Source organism: Eucyclogobius newberryi, unplaced genomic scaffold (assembly GCF_026437365.1).
Source record: "Eucyclogobius newberryi isolate DKJ021-1_F unplaced genomic scaffold, fEucNew1.0.hap1 SCAF_16, whole genome shotgun sequence".
In the NCBI taxonomy this organism is placed as follows: Eukaryota; Metazoa; Chordata; class Actinopteri; order Gobiiformes; family Gobiidae; genus Eucyclogobius; species Eucyclogobius newberryi.
In genome coordinates this window covers 28,522,735-28,543,589 of record NW_027315790.1, presented here as the reverse complement: position 1 = coordinate 28,543,589, position 20,855 = coordinate 28,522,735, and the positions used below count along the sequence as shown (strand labels likewise).

General features: G+C 45.1%; 1 protein-coding gene across 2 annotated transcripts in view; it reads left to right on the top strand.

Moving 5' to 3' along the window:
- The window catches only part of cica (capicua transcriptional repressor a), a 91,335-nt gene that overhangs the window by 56,867 nt on the left and 13,613 nt on the right, over window positions 1–20,855 (top strand). The window contains exons 11-18 of one of the 2 annotated variants that reach the window (XM_072448198.1): window positions 463–542; window positions 1,225–1,560; window positions 4,500–4,560; window positions 9,237–9,382; window positions 12,984–13,129; window positions 15,099–15,339; window positions 15,835–16,102; window positions 18,772–18,926. In XM_072448198.1, coding sequence (XP_072304299.1) covers window positions 463–542; window positions 1,225–1,560; window positions 4,500–4,560; window positions 9,237–9,382; window positions 12,984–13,129; window positions 15,099–15,339; window positions 15,835–16,102; window positions 18,772–18,926 — 1,433 coding nt within the window. Of the gene's footprint in view, window positions 1–462; window positions 543–1,224; window positions 1,561–4,499; window positions 4,828–9,236; window positions 9,383–12,983; window positions 13,130–15,098; window positions 15,340–15,834; window positions 16,103–18,771; window positions 18,927–20,855 lie in introns of both variants that reach the window. The other variant, XM_072448197.1, reaches the window with a different exon arrangement.

The following is a 20,855-nucleotide window of genomic DNA, read 5'->3' as shown; positions in this document are numbered from 1 at the left end:
ATATCACATATAAGTCGCTCCGGAGTATAAGTATATAAGTATATATAAGTATAAGTTGCACCCCGGCCAAAACTATGAAGGTGCGACTTGTAGTCTGAAAAATACGGTATGTAGATTCTACCATAGTCATTTAAAGTTTGAAGATAATACTGAAAATAATAACGTGTTAAAAATGTGAAATAATAAAGATCAATTAAAAAAAAAAAATTGACAAATGATTGAGGTGCAATTTAAAAAAGAAAAGAAAAGTGGAATAAAATCTCCATTAGTGTAAATTTGATGAACTTTTTGCACAATTCACACAGAAGTGATGAAGAAAAACAAGTACATAAAATAATACAAAAAGCAAAACAAAAAAAAAACACCTACATTTTGAGTCAATGTAAAAAGAAAGAAAAGAAAAGCACTGTATTTTGCTTTGTTGTTTAGAAATGTGTTTTAAATGCGAGGTGTTTGTTTCAGAGGATTCTTGTGCCGAAGGCTCCATCGACCTGAAGTGTAAAGAGCGAGTGACAGACAGCGAGGACGAACCAGACGGACAGGTATTTACTTTAATGCTCCTAACTTACATGTATTAGAACTTTAAAAAACACTTATTTTACTCAATCTTTGTAAACAATAAGTGAGAAAAGAATTAAGGTTGTGCAATTAATCAAGATTGAAATTTAGAACAAGTAAAAAACTAAATGAAAACTATAAATAGCACGGAACATTCACTGAAATAAATGAATTCAACATAAAGATCCATTTTCAAATTTAGTTCGAAATATAATTTTTATTTCAGCTCAGTCCGTGTTCCAAATGTATCCATTTATTGAGTCTACGGGAGGAGTTTTCAGGCCCAAATACGCAGTTTCTAATCAACAATGATCAGTCTTTTTAATTGATAAATCTACAGTCAAAGTAAAAACATGTGGTTTGGAGCAGAGTTCAGACTTTGGAGGAAGAAACTGAACTATTTTTTGTGTTAATTAATTAAGTATTAATACTGAAACCCATTTAATTAGGCAAATTAAAATGTGAAAATAAATCTTCATTATTATGCTTAGTCATATTATCTAGAACAAATCAGTTCACTTATAAAAAATATAAAATTACTAAAAAGCAGGCCCGTTTGAACCAATATTCTTGGTTTTCACAGCATTAGTATGTTTTCATGTGTCACTTGTCACATAATAAAGCACTTTTCTACACACTTAATCACTGTCATCTCTTGTTCCTCAGCACGGTCTCCAGCCGGCATCGCGCCCGTCCCTGCCCTCGTCCCCTCCCGGCGTCGCCCGACCCGACAGCGAGGACGGCTCGGAGAAGACCGGGAGCCGAGGCGCCGACGGTGGCCAGGACGGGGGCGAAAGGGGCAAGAATCCCGAGCAAGCGGCTCCGGGAGACGGGGCGGGGCAGGCGGCGGGGACCCAGGCTCTGCCCACTTTGAGCGCTAAGGTTTTGGGCGCGATGAGAACGGCCCCCACCACAGTGACCAGCGTGGTGTGCCCCGTCACCAGCACGCCCGTCCCCATCGCCAGCAAACCAGCGGATGGGCGGGGCAAGATGGAAAGCAAGGTAAACTCACTTCTGACATTGTGTTAAAGACGGACGCGATCAGGGGTGGGACGCAACGCCGGGTCCACGTGACACAATTCAGGGTTTTGCACCAGCCAAAAATGCATAATAGAGAAGAAAAACACATATATAAGTTGCACTGGAGAATAAGTCAAATTTTTGGCGGAAATTTATTTGATAAAATCCAAGACTAAGAACTAAAAATATAAACTCCAATTAATAAATGCAGCAATTAAGCAATATTACTTTGACTTTACTTTGTATTTACTTAATGCCAAATACATCACACCACAACATAACACTTAAGTTATTTCATTCATATTTACACCCAGAGCAAAGACCCAGACAAGACCCCACGCTGACCCCGCCCCTTTAACACGCTGACCCCGCCCCTTTAACCCGCAGCACGTAAACAATCACAACGTCGCACGCGGCGGCCACAGCTTAAAACAGTTAAAAAACGAGCAATCTTACCGTCTCTCGCTTCAATGTCCGCATGTGGATACACGGTTCTGGACAGCTCGACACGTATGAGGCGCTCCTGTCTCACACGTACGAGGCGCTCCCGTCTCACACTTACGAGGCGCTCCTGTCTCACACGTACGAGGCGCTCCCGTCTCACACGTACGAGGCGCTCCCGTCTCACACGTACGAGGCGCTCCTGTCTCACACGTACGAGGCGCTCCTGTCTCACACGTACGAGGCGCTCCCGTCTCACACTTACGAGGCGCTCCTGTCTCACACGTACGAGGCGCTCCTGTCTCACACGTACGAGGCGCTCCTGTCTCACACGTACGAGGCGCTCCTGTCTCACACGTACGAGGCGCTCCTGTCTCACACGTACGAGGCGCTCCTGTCTCACACGTACGAGGCGCTCCTGTCTCACACGTACGAGGCGCTCCTGTCTCACACGTACGAGGCGCTCCCGTCTCACACGTACGAGGCGCTCCTGTCTCACACGCACGAGGCGCTCCCGTCTCACACGTACGAGGCGCTCCTGTCTCACACGTACGTGGCGCTCCTGTCTCACACGTACGAGGCGCTCCCGTCTCACACTTACGAGGCGCTCCTGTCTCACACGTACGAGGTGCTCCTGTCTCACACGTACGAGGCGCCCCTGTCTCACACGTACGAGGCGCTCCCGTCTCACACTTACGAGGCGCTCCTGTCTCACACGTACGAGGCGCTCCTGTCTCACACGTACGAGGCGCTCCTGTCTCACACGTACGAGGCGCTCCCGTCTCACACGTACGAGGCGCTCCTGTCTCACACGCACGAGGCGCTCCCGTCTCACACGTACGAGGCGCTCCTGTCTCACACGTACGAGGCGCTCCTGTCTCACACGTACGAGGCGCTCCCGTCTCACACGTACGAGGCGCTCCTGTCTCACACGTACGAGGCGCTCCTGTCTCACACGTACGAGGCGCTCCCGTCTCACACGTACGAGGCGCTCCTGTCTCACACGTACGAGGCGCTCCCGTCTCACACGTACGAGGCGCTCCCGTCTCACACGTACGAGGCGCTCCTGTCTCACACATGTACGAGGCGCTCCTGTCTCACACGCACGAGGCGCTCCCGTCTCACACGTACGAGGCGCTCCTGTCTCACACGTACGAGGCGCTCCTGTCTCACACGTACGAGGCGCTCCCGTCTCACACTTACGAGGCGCTCCTGTCTCACACGTACGAGGCGCTCCCGTCTCACACGTACGAGGCGCTCCCGTCTCACACGTACGAGGCGCTCCCGTCTCACACGTACGAGGCGCTCCCGTCTCACACGTACGAGGCGCTCCCGTCTCACACGTACGAGGTGCTCCCGTCTCACACGTACGAGGTGCTCCCGTCTCACACGTACGAGGTGCTCCCGTCTCACACGTACGAGGTGCTCCTGTCTCACACGTACGAGGCGCTCCCGTCTCACACTTACGAGGCGCTCCTGTCTCACACGTACGAGGCGCTCCTGTCTCACACGTACGAGGCGCTCCCGTCTCACACGTACGAGGCGCTCCCGTCTCACACGTACGAGGCGCTCCTGTCTCACACATGTACGAGGCGCTCCTGTCTCACACGCACGAGGCGCTCCCGTCTCACACGTACGAGGCGCTCCTGTCTCACACGTACGAGGCGCTCCTGTCTCACACGTACGAGGCGCTCCCGTCTCACACTTACGAGGCGCTCCTGTCTCACACGTACGAGGCGCTCCTGTCTCACACGTACGAGGCGCTCCCGTCTCACACGTACGAGGCGCTCCCGTCTCACACGTACGAGGCGCTCCCGTCTCACACGTACGAGGCGCTCCCGTCTCACACGTACGAGGCGCTCCCGTCTCACACGTATGAGGCGCTCCTGTCTCACACGTACGAGGTGCTCCTGTCTCACACGTACGAGGTGCTCCTGTCTCACACGTACGAGGCGCTCCCGTCTCACACGTACGAGGCGCTCCCGTCTCACACGTACGAGGTGCTCCTGTCTCACACGTACGAGGTGCTCCTGTCTCTCACATCTTTAAACTTATTTCGCCGGCTTCAACTTATGCCCGGAAGACGCGTGCGTCTCTAATTAGGGTCCGTGTGCGCTATTGACAGCGGCGCAGGGCAGTGTTTACGTTGTTTCCAGCGCGAATTTCGCGACCAATGGAAGGTTTAAGATGGTCTAGATTCTAGAACAAAAAGGATATAGTATTTGAGTGCTATATTTTATATGAGTCCAGAACCGAATCACCGGGGTTTTGTTTTTTTTGGACCTGAACCGAAACGTTTTTACACGTCCAGATCCGGTCCGTCGTAGCGGTACACATCCCTACTTATGACTACATGACTTATAGTCCGAAAAATACGGTACTCAAGTTTAGCTGATTCTGCGCTAAACTCGTGTCGTCAGCAGCATTTCAATTACGTTACGATACTTGTTTAATGTTGCTTAATGTTTTGTCTTCCTCAGGACAAGAAACCCACTCTTCTGATTGGAGGAGGCGGATCTCTTCAGCCAATCACAGCCGGGGGTGGGTACCTGTCCTCCTCCTCCCCCATCCTTGTAAACTCCATCAGTGGTAGTGCGCTGTTCGCTAGCCTAGTTGTGGGAGGGTCGGCGCCCGTGCAGCTCCTGGCCCCTCCTCACCCTCTGCCCAAGCCGCTGGTGCAGTACCTCCTGCCCGGCGAAAGCCCCGCCTCCCCACTGGTCCTGTCGCCGCCCACCGCCGCCGGCATGGCCAATGGCGTGCACTCGGGGGCGGTACTAAGAGTGGCCTCGGTCAGCCCCGGGACCAGAGGTGAGACAGAGACCGACCAGAACCCAAACCAAAGAGCTAACAAGACTTTTCTGAGTGATTTGACTAACGACACTAATAAACAATAAACATCATATTCATAGTTTCATTTGGATTGATCCGCCGTAGAATTAGAGTCCAGCGTCTTCTCTGTCGGCATGAATAATCAAAAGTTCATATTATTTCACTATAACTTCAGAGAGTGGTGGCATTTATTCAACTCCAAAGACATGATTGTTGTCAGTTTCAACGCACTTTTAACCCTAAGATTAATATGGCAAGTTTGTGAAGCCAAATTTGTGATCCCGAACAAATAATGATCATAGGTTCTTTCAAAAACAGTGAATTGCCCAATCGACAATCTCAAAATGTTGTTGTTGTTGTTGTTGTTGTTGAAGAAGTACTTGGACGTGGTAAACACATCTGTTTTATCAGTCACAGAGGAACTGGAATAGAAATAGGTGACAACATGATAATAATGCAATAATTTACAATCCTGAAAGTCAGTGCATCCAAACAGTCTTGATTTCTTTGCAAAATAAAAACATAATCATTAAATATGTAACTCTCATGGTCTCGTCCGGTCTCTCGTTCAGGTTCTTTCATTTGATGTGGTCATTTCAGACAAAAGGACGTGACTCTGGCCTGCGTGAGGTAGATTTACTGTTTTATGAAAGAAATATATATAAACTTATGATGCACAAATGTTGAACCGTATTGTTATTTGATGGATATTTTATCCCCAAACTCTTCATATTCATCTCAAAGTCCTTAAAGTCCTTTCAACCGACAACAGACACATGAACGAACACGTGAACGCTGAATAATGGCACCACTTTCTCAAGCTATTGTTTTATTAACTCTTTGGATTCATAAACTATAAAAAAAGGTCCAGAAATGTGTCATCTTAAACAGCATCGTCTGACCTGTCCTCCAGTGTTATATTAAAACCATTGACTTGGAAAATTGGTCCTTTTGTCGTTACGGAAAGACCATATACAGATGCTGCTCTTATTGTTATCGTAATGTAATATGCATTTTCTTATACATTATGCTGCCCTTTGCACAATCTCCTCTTTCCACGTTTTAATGTCACGTCAAAGTCACTTTACCGCTTCGACCAGATCCCGGAAATTGATTTTACATATATAAAAAAACAAAACAAGAACAATCGACTTTATCCGCGCACGTTCGGAGCTCATTAAAAAAGTAATTGTCAAAAGCGCATTACAGACCACGACGTCGCTCTTCTGCTTAAACTTGATGTCTTTATGCTTTTTTTTAATAGCTTCCACCTACTTTCTCCTCATCTTCACCGTCGCCACAAACACCACGTACGGCAATCGCATTTTCAGACAATTCGCCGTCCAGATTTAGCTCGTACAAGAACAATCGGCGCTCACGGGGGCCGAGCGCGACGCGTGACACGTACCTGCCTCTAACCGCACATTGTCCCTCGCCGGTTCATTCATGCGCTCGGGCCGTTTGTTTGCGCGTGGTCCGGGACGCTCTGAAAATAGACGCGATTGGAAATGGAACGACGAGTGATTGACAAACCGCCCACTAACTCTTAATCACGCTCTATTCACAAGAGCCACGCGGCTATTTTCTGCCTTTTTGTTTAGAGCCGTAAACGAAAGGCGCAGTTTATGTATAGATGGTGTTCACGTCGTGCTATTTAACTCTTTAAAAAAAACGCTCGATTGGGAGATAGACGGGTCACGGGAGATGTTAAACAATGCTAAAGTTATAAATGTGCAATATTGAGCAGGAATTCAAGGATCAAGATCAGAACTAGACTAAGACCACGTGGTAATAATCGACAATTGTTATTGAGTGTCTGCGAGATGTCTCGCAGACACTATATGTTCTAGTGTTTTTTATTATTATATTTTCCATTCGGCGCGTTTCAACTCGCTTTAACCGATTTCAACAAGTTATACCTTATTACGATCGCTTTCACAGTATTACTTGTGCTATTACTTTTGACATTGGTACTACTTGTACTCTTTGCAGTATTTGCAAAAGTATCAGTATTTTGACACTTTTCGACCTTCGGCGCGTTTCAACTCCTTAACACTTTCACCGATTTCAACAAGTTATACCTCATTACGATTGTTTTCACTGTCTCATTACTGCTATTACTTTTGACATTTGTACTACTTGTACTTTTTGCAGTATTTACCAAAGTACTTTTTCCCCATTGAAATGAATGGGGCATTGAACACAGTTCAGTTTTTCAACAAATTTTAACCCTTTCACACTTCCAAACACTTTCAACACATTCAGAATTCAACAAATTGGTACTTACACACGTAGTACTTTTACAAATATGTAGTACTTTTACACACATGCAGTACTTTTACACACAAAAGTACTTTTTACACAAATTCAGCAATTTTACACAATTAAACTACTTTAAACCATTTCACACTTCAACAAATTAATATTTACACACATAGTACTCTTACACACATGTAGTACTCTTACACACATGCAGTACTTTTACACAAAAGTTACTTTTACACAAATTCAGCAATTTTACACAATTAAACTACTTAACACCATTTCACACTTCAACAAATTAATATGTACACACATAGTACTCTTACACACATGTAGTACTCTTACACACATGCAGTACTTTTCCTCAAAAAAGTACTTTTACACAAAAAAATACTTTTACACAAAAAATACTTTTACACAAAAAACACTTTTACACAAAAAGTACTTTTACCCAAAAAAGTACTTTTACACAAAAAAGTACTTTTACAAAAAAGTACTTTTACACAAAAAATACTTTTACACAAAAAAGTACTTTTATAAAAAAAATACTTTTACACAAAAAGTACTTTTACACAAAAAAATACTTTTACACAAAAAAGTCCTTTTACAAAAAAATACTTTTACACAAAAAAAATACTTTAACACAAAAAGTACTTATACACAAAAAAATACTTTTACACAAAAAGTACTTTAACACAAAAAATACTTTTACACAAAAAGTACCTTTACACAAAAAGTACTTTTACACAAAAAAAAATACTTTTACGCAAAAAGCACTTTTACACAAAAAGTGATTTTAAACAAAAAATACTTTTACACAAAAAAGTACTTATACACAAAAAAGTACTTTTACACAAATTAGGCAATTTTACACAATTAAACTACTTCAAACAACTTCACACTTCAACGAATTAGTACTTACACACATGTTGTACGATTAAACACATTTTGTGTTTCTTTATTGATTTTCATTATCATTGCAGTGTCAAAGTCGTTATTGAGTAGCAGCGTTTTCCCTAATATGGAATTGCGGTCTGAGATGTTTTTCTGAAGTATTGGGTCATTAAGCGTGCAACAGACTTTTTTTTAAACTGTGCAGTCGTTTATAAGTGTCACGATGTCACATGAACGCCACTTATGATACTAAATGGTTAATCGTATGTAGCCCTGTCTGCAGAGGAAAGATAAGGTTGGAGGTAAAATATATAGATGCAAAAATAGATGAATTTCCTTCACGATGGATTAATAAAGTATAATTTCACTTTAATTTAACTCTCCAATAACGTTCTGGATGTCACGCTTCATTCAACACGTCAAAATTTAAGTTTAAGACTAAACTAAAATTGAACCTGAACTAGATCAGGGCTGAACTAGAACAGGACCAACCCGAGTCCACGTCGGGTCTAAAATGGGCTCAATTTAGACCCCAATAAGCCACAATAAGTCACATTTAATGTCCGCTTAGGGAAGTGATTTACTGTATTATTGCTGCGTTAACTCTTTAAAAGATGTGATGAGAATAGGAGCTCATATACTTTGCGATAGAACGTGCATTGGCGTTATATTTCCTTTGCATAATCTCTTAAAATGCATTATTTCTCGCTCTCTATGCACTCTTACCTGTCACTTCCGCGTATCGTTTTTTGGTCTTACCGTTGCTACTTCGACTCAAACCAAATCAAAACTACATTATCTTGTCCTCGCGCCTTCCCGACAACAACATCTGCCGCTAACGGACAAACGCTCGAACACCCCGCCGCGCCTCGAATTACGATTACGCACGAGGAAAAGCGGGCGGAGGCGGGAGCGCGTTCATCGCCCTCGCCTGTCCTCGGGTTCACGTCAGGCCGCTTCCTCTTCCCCCCACCCCCCCCCCCCCCCCCACCCCCCCCACGGCGAGGCTCCAAAACGGCGAGTGCCACCTGCCGTAGACGCTCCAAACTCTCTCTCGCCGTACCTCGTATAACCTTGATTTTTCCTTTTTTTTTTTGAACGAAACGCTTTCCCTTTCAAGGAGGAAACAAGCGTCTGTGTCCTCAAGTCTCCTCGGCGACGACGCTTCTTTCCCTTTTTTTCTTTTACCTTAATTCTCTCCCTCTCTCTCTTTTTCTCACCTCCTTCATTAGTCCAAAGCCAGTCGCCGGCGCTGCAGACGAATGTGCTGGTTCCCATGGCAACAGTGCGGACGGGAAACACTCCTCCTCACGCCGCATCCGTCTCCCTGGTGGCCCCGCCCCTTCCTGTGCAGAACGGCTCCCACGCGGGGAACAAGGTATTGGACCGCCGACCAGGGTTTCCTCTCCTTGCCGCCGAAGCAACAATTAATTAACACGCGCTCGGTAATTACGCTGACATTTGCAGCGGTTGTCGAGCTGGAGAGTACACAGCAGCGCGAGAAGTACTTCTGAAGTATTCGTGCTGCGGTACAGATGTAATGGCAAAAGAAATACTAGAGAAAAAGTAGCACATGAATCAAAATGTACAGGTTATACTTGAACTTAAAGTAGCCCTTTAAAAATGTACTTTAAGAGTAAAATAATTCAATATTTCACACAGATTTTGAGAACCGTTGAAGCGTTAAATGTAAAAAATGTGATTTAAATAATTGTGACAACAGCAGTAATTCCAATCGATGTCCTCATTTTTGAAGTTATTTTTCTGTCTATATTTATGTTTGTCCGTCTAATTCTCATCTACAAAAGAACACATTATTTTGCACACGACTGATAATCCCTCTCAAATGTCTCGTGGTGATTCAGGAGGTTATGACCAGGAAGCGCTCGATGCAAAAGAAGGTTTAATTCTGTCGACTGGATAAAGACCAGACCAACCTTCTTCCGCTGGTTTAGTCCTGGTTTAGTCCTGGTTCTGTCCTGGTTCTGTCCTGGTTTAGTCCTGGTTCTGTCCCAGTTCTGTCCTGGTTTAGTCCTGGTTCAGTCCTGGTTCAGTCCTGGTTCAGTCCTGGTTTAGTCCTGGTTCTGTCCTGGTTCAGTCCTGGTTTAGTCCTGGTTCTGTCCTGGTTCTGTCCTGGTTCTGTCCTGGTTCTGTCCTGGTTCTGTCCTGGTTCAGTCCTGGTTCAGTCACTCCTCCTCAAAGTGTTGAGGAGGAGTGACTGAACAAATGCTGTTAAACTCACAATTTATCTAAGTCTACTATTATATAGTATCAAGTCTATTATAATGCCAGTGCTGCAACAAACAGTTTTCATCAAATTAGCTTTATTTTTCCGATTAATCTACAAGTCAAATGATTATTTCTATTGCACGTTGAGATTTGTTTCATATATTTTCAACCAAATGAAGGTTGAAATATGGTGTTTGAAGGCTTCTAGAAAGAGAACAAAGTGTATTAATGATAAAAATCTGAAATTGTTCATCCCTTTTTGACATTTTCTTGAATCATGCCGCCCAACTTTGTTATAAAAGTGTCTTCTCGGACGTGTTTTAGCATCTGTAGAGTCCGTAGAGTTGTCAATGGTCACGATGATTTGGATCAATCGTTGCAGGCTTATTGCTTTTACCATTTTATCCAAATATCTTTAGTCTTTAATGTCTAATATGGACAGTTATCATCAATGGAACAGCTTCTCCAGTGTTGGATCTGTGCAGATTGAGAACGTTTGGAAATGTAGAACGTGTAAAAAGTGTAGAACGTGTAAAAAGTGTAGAACGTGTAAAAAGTGTAGAACGTGTAAAAAGTGTAGAACGTGTAAAAAGTGTAGAACGTGTAGAATGTGTAAAAAGTGTAGAACTTGTAGAAAGTGTAGAACTTGTAGAAAGTGTAAAAAGTGTGGAAGATGCTGAGGTTAGCGCTGTTGAAGTCAGTTTGAGGGAAGAGGTGAAAGGTTAAATGGAGGTGTGGCGCTAAATAGAAGACACGCTCTCTGATGCTTCGTAAGTTCACGTGAAGCACCTCCCCCACACTGTAAACCGCCTCCCTCACACTATAAACCGCCTCCCCCACACTGTAAACCGCTTCCCCCACACTGTAAACCGCCTCCCTCACACTATAAACCGCCTCCCCCACACTGTAAACCGCCTCCCTCACACTGTAAACCGCCTCCCTCACACTGTAAACCGCCTCCCTCACACTGTAAACCACCTCCCTCACACTGTAAACCGCCTCCCCCACACTGTAAACCGCCTCCCTCACACTGTAAACCGCCTCCCTCACACTGTAAACCGCCTCCCTCACACTGTAAACCGCCTCCCCCACACTATAAACCACCTCCCCCACACTGTAAACCGCCTCCCTCACACTGTAAACCGCCTCCCTCACACTGTAAACCGCCTCCCTCACACTATAAACCACCTCCCCCACACTGTAAACCGCCTCCCTCACACTGTAAACCACCTCCCTCACACTGTAAACCGCCTCCCTCACACTGTAAACCGCCTCCCCCACACTGTAAACCGCCTCCCTCCCCCACACTGTAAACCGCCTCCCTCACACTGTAAACCGCCTCCCTCACACTGTAAACCGCCTCCCTCACACTGTAAACCGCCTCCCTCACACTGTAAACCGCCTCCCTCACACTGTAAACCGCCTCCCTCACACTATAAACCACCTCCCCCACACTGTAAACCGCCTCCCTCACACTGTAAACCACCTCCCTCACACTGTAAACCGCCTCCCCCACACTGTAAACCGCCTCCCTCCCCCACACTGTAAACCGCCTCCCTCACACTGTAAACCGCCTCCCTCACACTGTAAACCGCCTCCCTCACACTGTAAACCGCCTCCCTCACACTGTAAACCGCCTCCCCCACACTGTAACCGCCTTCCCCACACTGTAATCGCCTCCCTCACACTGTAAACCGCCTCCCTCACACTGTAAACCGCCTCCCCCACACTGTAACCGCCTCCCCCACACTGTAACCGCCTCCCTCACACTGTAAACCGCCTCCCTCACACTGTAAACCGCCTCCCTCACACTGTAAACCGCCTCCCCCACACTGTAACCGCCTCCCTCACACTGTAACCGCCTCCCTCACACTGTAAACCGCCTCCCTCACACTGTAACCGCCTCCCTCACACTATAAACCACCTCCCTCACACTGTAAACCGCCTCCCTCACACTGTAAACCGCCTCCCTCACACTGTAAACCACCTCCCTCACACTGTAAACCACCTCCCTCACACTGTAAACCGCCTCCCTCACACTGTAAACCGCCTCCCTCCCCCACACTGTAAACCGCCTCCCTCACACTGTAAACCGCCTCCCTCACACTGTAAACCGCTTCCCCCACACTGTAAACCGCTTCCCCCACACTGTAAACCGCTTCCCCCACACTGTAACTGCTTCCCTTACACTATAAACCGCCTCCCCCACACTGTAAACCGCCTCCCTCACACTGTAAACCGCCTCCCTCCCCCACACTGTAACCGCCTCCCCCACACTGTAACCGCCTCCCTCACACTGTAAACCGCCTCCCTCACACTGTAAACCGCCTCCCTCCCCCACACTGTAACCGCCTCCCCCACACTGTAACCGCCTCCCTCACACTATAAACCGCCTCCCTCACACTGTAAACCGCCTCCCTCACACTGTAAACCGCCTCCCTCCCCCACACTGTAACCGCCTCCCCCACACTGTAACCGCCTCCCTCACACTATAAACCGCCTCCCTCACACTGTAACCGCCTCCCTCACACTGTAAACCGCCTCCCTCACACTGTAAACCGCCTCCCTCCCTCACACTGTAACCGCCTCCCCCACACTGTAACCGCCTCCCTCACACTATAAACCGCCTCCCTCACACTGTAAACCGCCTCCCTCACACGGCCCCCCCCCCGACACGCCGCTGCAAAAATAACACCGTGTTTCACTCACAAACATCTCTCCCACTTTGTTTATTTCCGTCGCCCGCTTAGATCGTCCAGCTCGCCCCCGTGCCCGCGGCCCAGTCCCGCCCGAACGGAGGAGCGGCGCACCCCGGGAGCCCCTTCCCTGTTTCCGTGGCGACGGCCCCCGGCGCTGCTCCCCCGCAGGCCGTGCTCCTGACCCCGCCTCCCACCAGGTCAGTGTCAGAATCCGCACTCGTCGGTATTTCTTCTTTAAAGAAACTGTGGCGAGAGCTATTCCTGGATCCGTGGATGTCCAGAGTTTATTTAACTGTCAAATCGCAGGCGTTTTGACCCGGTTTGTGGTTAATATTTCTGTCGTTACCGGAGCTTTGCACATGAAACAAACACTGGCACAAAGTTCATTCATTGCCTTCTTTTTCAGCGCAAATACTAAACAAAAGTGACTGTTTTCTCACATTTTTTTCAGAAATAAGTGCCATTTTTCAAACCAAAGAAGCGTAATGTTGAAAAGGCTTAAATTCATAACGTGGCACGCTTGTGGAGGCATAAATCAATAACGTTTGTTTGGTTATTTCTGTCAAAAACTGTACATTTTGCACGTTTCTGTCGTACATCATATTATAGTATTATAAGCGTCACATTTACCACTAGACTGTCAGAATTTGAAAGGTGTAATTGTCATTGTCTGGGAACGTTGGCGAAATGGTGAAACCTAAAACAATGAATAATAAAACACGCGTAAAACAAGGTGTAATTTAATTATATTTATCGGTAGAATTTTCCCTGTGTTTTTGTTACAGAAGAAGAAAAAGGCTGGTTTAGCTTCTGTTTGAACTTGTTTTGTATTTTACCAAAATATTAGTCTTTTAACAAAAAAAAGTGAGTTTATAGTGATAGTAATAGTTTTAGTCAAAAATGTATGTAGTTTTATTCATAGTTTTAGTTATTCTGATTATTTTGTCAGGAGACATTGACAAAAATTATGACAATATTTTTAGTTGACGAAATTAACACTAAGAAAACACCTTTATTTTGTGGAATGAATCTTAAAGGTGTTGAAAATCATGTGGTGTGTGCAAAAACTGCCACTGCATTTTGCATTAAAAATGTGTGTTCATTTTCAACTTTTTTTGTGAACTTTTCTTCCCAAACCGCCTCGTGTCAGATACAAAACCATGAGAAATATTTGATACATTATTCCACCAAACAAAATAGTAGTTACAAAAACGTGAAAACCTGTCATATGTTCTTACTTTAATATCAGTCAGTCTATGCAATCGCTGCCTTTGGCTTCAAAAAAACTATATTTTTAAATTAAATGTTTAACACAACACACTATAAAGGCACAGTTAACTTTCTAAAAAAAACACCAAAAAATGTTACAACCTCAGACACAATTGTTTTATTCTATTTTATTAAAGGCGCAATGGACAATTTTTCGGCGATTTGAGAACGCAGGTGGAAGTGCGCATGCCACTCCCCCGTGTGGACTGATACAACACACACGTGCGTTTGTTTATTAGCGCAACAGAGCGCATCGCATCTCTCGTCTACCGTAGATTTCAGTCCACTTCTGCGTCAGCTCGAACTGTCTTTCTCCGTCTTCATTTTGCCCCGTACACTGAGGGAACTATATTATGATAGATCCATGCGCTTAGGCACACAGAAACGTGGGGACGAGCCTGACGCGGCTGCAGGTGAGCGGTAGGTGCGTTTTATGATTGATACGTGGCAGGACAAATGATTTATCCACGCCACGAGGAAATATGATACAAGATTTGCTGAAAAAAATCGTCCATTCCACCTTTAAGTTGGGAACTTTTTAGCTCCACAGATATTCAAGTATTAAGTGAAGTACTAGTGAATAGTATTTTTTTAACCATCTAAACGTGACGGGTGAGTCATTGCAGACACAAACAAATCAGAATTTTTGTACAGAAAAAAATAGAACCAATTATCAAATGTACATTATATACCAAAATGTGTCATTTTAAAACAAAAAATAATAAAAAAAAGTACATTTAAAAAGGTACAAATGCCAATGATGTAGAACTTAATTTGACTTGTATTACCGCTAGTTCTTTCTCTCATCAAAGACTGAGGACTCAAAGACACTGTTTCTGTAGAATGACCCGGGACATCGGAGGATATTTTGACAGTATTTGCCCCTCGGTGTTTCAGGATCCCCTTCATCCAGCCGGGAGCAGGAGGCACCGGAGCAGGAGGCCCCGGAGCAGGAGGCCCCGGAGCAGGAGGCCCCTCAGCAGCAGGACAGGCTTTCCTCCCTCAGCCTCTGGCCTCGCTGGGCTTCACTGCCATCGCTCCTGCCCCGGGACAAACCCTGGTCCAGTCCCCTCTGCTCGCTCCCCTTCTGAGCTGCCAGACTGCTACGGGACAGAGCCCTGCGACCACGGGTCGACCGGTAAGAGACTCCAAGTCGTTTGTCTATTAGAATCTCGTAGCGCCACATTCATTGGTTTATTGAAGAGCAACTCCAAGTGGCTAAATACAAACAACCAAGACACATTTCACCTTTTAGGACAATAATGTATCTAATCAAATTTTGTAAATGTTTTGTTTGTTTTTTTGATCATTTTCTCTCTTAGAAACATTCAATTCATATTTATACATTATGCATAGCATAATAAATAATACATTTGTTCTGTTTTAGCAAAAATCTGACATTGTTTTAATCATTATTTCTATTTGTTGACTAGTCAAAAAATATATATATATTTTGAGACTTTTTAAATACATTATTAAAAAAACTGTAAAATAAATATAATGTACTTTTTAAAAAATGTATTTTATCAAATGCATGTTTCAAATGTTAAAAAGTCCCTTGTTTTTCGGACTGAGAAACTGGTGGAGCGACGACATCCACAGCTCTATTCAACTCCTCAAACCTCCATCACAGGTCCTAACTGCCATCTACCCTGCACAAACAATCGCCCTGGCAACCGGAATGGTCCCCATGACGACGGTGCCGGCCAGCATGGCGACGGCTCTGAACCCGGCCGGGGCCCGCTCGCCGCTGGGTTCCGGGGCCCCGGGTTCCGCAGTGACGCCGCAGATGAACGTGACGGTGAAGGTGGAGCAGATGGAGGTGAAGGTGGAGGCGGAGGAGGGCGGAGCTCACGGGACGTCCTGCTGTGGAAACAGTAACGCCGCGCCAGAGACCGGAGGTACTACTGCGGGTGACAGAGAGTACACAGATGATGTCACCTTTTACACGTTATTACTTGTTGTTGAGTCAAAGCAACATAAAGTATATATAAGTCAGATATAAAATTATCTATTTAAAGAAGAAATATAGTATTATTAAAGAAGACATATAGTATTATTAAAGAAGACACACAGTATTATTAAAGAAGACATACAGTATTATTAAAGAAGAAATACAGTATTATTAAAGAAGACACACAGTATTATTAAAGAAGAAATACAGTATTATTAAAGAAGAAATACAGTATTATTAAAGAAGACACACAGTATTATTAAAGAAGAAATACAGTATTATTAAAGAAGAAATACAGTATTATTAAAGAAGACACACAGTATTATTAAAGAAGACATACATTGTTATTAAAGAAGAAATACAGTATTATTAAAGAAGACATACAGTGTTATTAAAGAAGAAATACAGTATTATTAAAGAAGACATACAGTGTTATTAAAGAAAACATACAGTGTTATTAAAGAAGAAATACAGTATTATTAAAGAAGACATACAGTGTTATTAAGAAGACATACAGTATTATTAAAGAAGACATACAGTATTATTAAAGAAGAAATACAGTGTTATTAAAGAAGAAATACAGTATTATTAAAGAAGACACACAGTATTATTAAAGAAGAAATACAGTGTTATTAAAGAAGAAATACAGTATTATTAAAGAAAACATACAGTATTATTAAAGAAAAGATACAGTATTATTAAAGAAGACATACAGTATTATTATAGAAGACATACAGTATTATTATAGAAGACATACAGTATTATTATAGAAGACATACAGTATTATTAAAGAAGACATTCAGTGTTATTAAAAAAGAGATACAGTATTATTAAAGAAGAGATACAGTATTATTAAAGAAGACATACAGTATTATTAAAGAAGACATACAGTGTTATTAAGAAGACATACAGTGTTATTAAAGAAAACATACAGTATTATTAAAGAAAACATACAGTATTATTAAAGACATTCAGTGTTATTAAATAAGAGATACAGTATTATTAAATAAGAGATACAGTATTATTAAAGAATAGATACAGTGTTATTAAATAAGAGATACAGTATTGTTAAAGAAGACATACAGTATTATTAAAGAAGACATTCAGTGTTATTAAATAAGAGATTCAGTGTTATTAAATAAGAGATACAGTATTATTAAAGAAGACATACAGTAATATTAAATAAGAGATACAGTATTATTATTAAAGAAGAAATACAGTATTATTCTTTCATCTCGTTTTGTTATGAAGAGAGTGAAAATGCTTCAACCTATTTAAAATGCATACGACAGTCGCATGTTTTAAATATAAAAGATAGTTTTACACCGATCAAGCAGCAGTTTGTGTGGAAAATATGTTGGAAACGACAGAAAATAGAGCAGAAAAACATACTAATGACAAAAATGGCACACCCTTTAAACATCAACACAACAAACATTTGTATTTGTGAAATAATCATTTCTGTGATGTTTTAGCTCAGTGTCAATTTTCAAACTAAAAAATGCTAAACTGGGATGAAACTTGTAAAAAGAAATGGCTAAATCTTAAATACAATTAACCGTTTTCAACCGCAAACACAAAAATAACAAAAGTGAAAAAAATAAACATTTACCACTGCATTTAAATGACACCATTTGACCTATTTTACACAGAAATGCAAAATACTTATTCCAAAACATGTCCAAGATAGAGTATTTGTGTTTATGAATGTCTTTTTCCATTTTTGTTCACATTTACTTAATCAATGAATCGTGCCATTTCAATTGTCAGTTTATGTGAGACCGACCCTTATAATTATAATCTATGACACACATGGATCATTATTTTATATCCATCCATCCATTTTCTACCGCTTGTTCCCTTTATTTTACCATTTTAATTTAAGTCTTAGTAAAAGAAATGGCCCTGCACACTCTGACTGTAAACTTGTGCTCTGGTGAACGGGGTAAACTGTAGATCAGCGACGTTCAGAGGGAAACGGGCATTTTCTGAGCAATTAAAACCTGGTTAAAATGCTCTTTAAGTTTCCCTTTAAGTACAAATCAGTTTTAAATGCAGCTCAGATGGACATGAGCCGCTGGCGGTCATATAAACACTGTATTCTGTCGTATTCACATTGTCTGACCCCTAGTTTGCTTATGCCAGTGTTTTTCTCCCACGGAATGACTGCGTACGTCCGATTGAAAACAACACGCCGCCATAATGAACAGCCATTGAAATTTTACTCTCACTTTGCGATCGCTGACTCGCGCTGACATCAATGTATAGTCCTACAATACAGAGCTATTTTTACAACCGTCAGTGTCGTATTTCACTTGTCCCAGGGCACCTCTAAACGCGTACGAAGACGGTTCGCTTCAGGAAAACGTCCATTTTATCCGCAATTCGAGCGCGGATTTTAGTCGAGCGAGAGGATCTTTGGAGGCTTTATGACGTGCCGGGGTGTAAATGAGGCTTTTTTCTCATCCTAAACAATCATAAATCACTCTGGAACTTATGCTGTTAACTTAGCTTCATATATTATTACTGAACAAGTCTAAAAACACAAAAGGAACTGCTTGTTTTTCCGATATAGAACGTCCACGGTGTCTTACTCGTTCTGGTTTTTTGTCGCAGGAGCGAGTGCGGACGTGATTCGACACATTAAACAGGAGAACCTGAGCGACGGACCGAGCTGGGAAAAGCAGAACGCGACGGAGCGAGCGGCGAAGGACGGCGGCGACAAGAAGAGCGAGCGAGAGGAGCGCGCCATCGGAAACAACGGCAGAGAGGTCAGAGCGGAGGTCAGAGCGGAGGTCAGAGCGGAGGTCAGAGCGGAGGTGAGAGAGGTCAGAGCGGAGGTCAGAGCGGAGGTCAGAGGAGGTCAGAGCGGAAGTCAGAGCGGAGGTCAGAGCGGAGGTCAGAGAGGAGGTCAGAGCGGAGGTCAGAGAGGAGGTCAGAGAGGAGGTCAGAGCGGAGGTCAGAGAGGAGGTCAGAGCGGAGGTCAGAGCGGAGGTGAGAGAGGTCAGAGAGGAGGTCAGAGCGGAGGTCAGAGCGGAGGTCAGAGAGGAGGTCAGAGCGGAGGTCAGAGAGGAGGTCAGAGAGGAGGTCAGAGCGGAGGTCAGAGAGGAGGTCAGAGCGGAGGTCAGAGCGGAGGTGAGAGAGGTCAGAGAGGAGGTCAGAGCGGAGGTCAGAGCGGAGGTCAGAGAGGAGGTCAGAGCGAAGGTCAGAGTGGAGGTCAGAGAGGAGGTCAGAGCGGAGGTCAGAGAGGAGGTCAGAGCGGAGGTCAGAGTGGAGGTCAGAGAGGAGGTCAGAGAGGAGGTCAGAGAGGAGTTCAGAGCGAAGGTCAGAGATGAGGTCAGAGCGGAGGTCAGAGCGGAGGTCAGAGAGGAGGTCAGAGAGGAGGTCAGAGCGGAGGTCAGAGAGGAGGTCAGAGAGGAGGTCAGAGCGGAGGTCAGAGCGGAGGTCAGAGCGAAGGTCAGAGTGGAGGTCAGAGAGGAGTTCAGAGCGAAGGTCAGAGAGGAGGTCAGAGAGGAGGTCAGAGAGGAGGTCAGAGCGGAGGTCAGAGCGAAGGTCAGAGAGGAGGTCAGAGGAGGTCAGAGCCGAGGTCAAAGAGGAGGTCAGAGAGGAGGTCAGAGCGGAGGTCAGAGAGGAGGTCAGAGCGGAGGTGAGAGAAGTCAGAGAGGAGGTCAGAGCGGAGGTCAGAGCGGAGGTCAGAGAGGAGGTCAGAGCGGAGGTCAGAGCGGAGGTGAGAGAGGTCAGAGAGGAGGTCAGAGCGGAGGTCAGAGCGGAGGTCAGAGCGGAGGTGAGAGAGGTCAGAGCGGAGGTCAGAGCGGAGGTCAGAGCGGAGGTCAGAGGAGGTCAGAGCGGAAGTCAGAGCTGAGGTCAGAGAGGAGGTCAGAGCGGAGGTCAGAGAGGAGGTCAGAGCGGAGGTCAGAGAGGAGGTCAGAGCGGAGGTGAGAGAGGTCAGAGAGGAGGTCAGAGCGGAGGTCAGAGCGGAGGTCAGAGAGGAGGTCAGAGCGAAGGTCAGAGTGGAGGTCAGAGAGGAGGTCAGAGCGGAGGTCAGAGAGGAGGTCACAGCGGAGGTCAGAGTGGAGGTCAGAGAGGAGGTCAGAGAGGAGTTCAGAGCGAAGGTCAGAGATGAGGTCAGAGCGGAGGTCAGAGCGGAGGTCAGAGAGGAGGTCAGAGAGGAGGTCAGAGCGGAGGTCAGAGAGGAGGTCAGAGAGGAGGTCAGAGCGGAGGTCAGAGCGGAGGTCAGAGCGAAGGTCAGAGTGGAGGTCAGAGAGGAGTTCAGAGCGAAGGTCAGAGAGGAGGTCAGAGAGGAGGTCAGAGAGGAGGTGAGAGAAGTCAGAGAGGAGGTCAGAGCGGAGGTCAGAGCGGAGGTGAGAGAGGTCAGAGAGGAGGTCAGAGCGGAGGTCAGAGCGGAGGTGAGAGAGGTCAGAGCGGAGGTCAGAGCGGAGGTCAGAGCGGAGGTCAGAGGAGGTCAGAGCGGAAGTCAGAGCGGAGGTCAGAGCGGAGGTCAGAGAGGAGGTCAGAGCGGAGGTCAGAGAGGAGGTCAGAGAGGAGGTCAGAGCGGAGGTCAGAGAGGAGGTCAGAGCGGAGGTGAGAGAAGTCAGAGAGGAGGTCAGAGCGGAGGTCAGAGCGGAGGTCAGAGAGGAGGTCAGAGCGGAGGTCAGAGCGGAGGTGAGAGAGGTCAGAGAGGAGGTCAGAGCGGAGGTCAG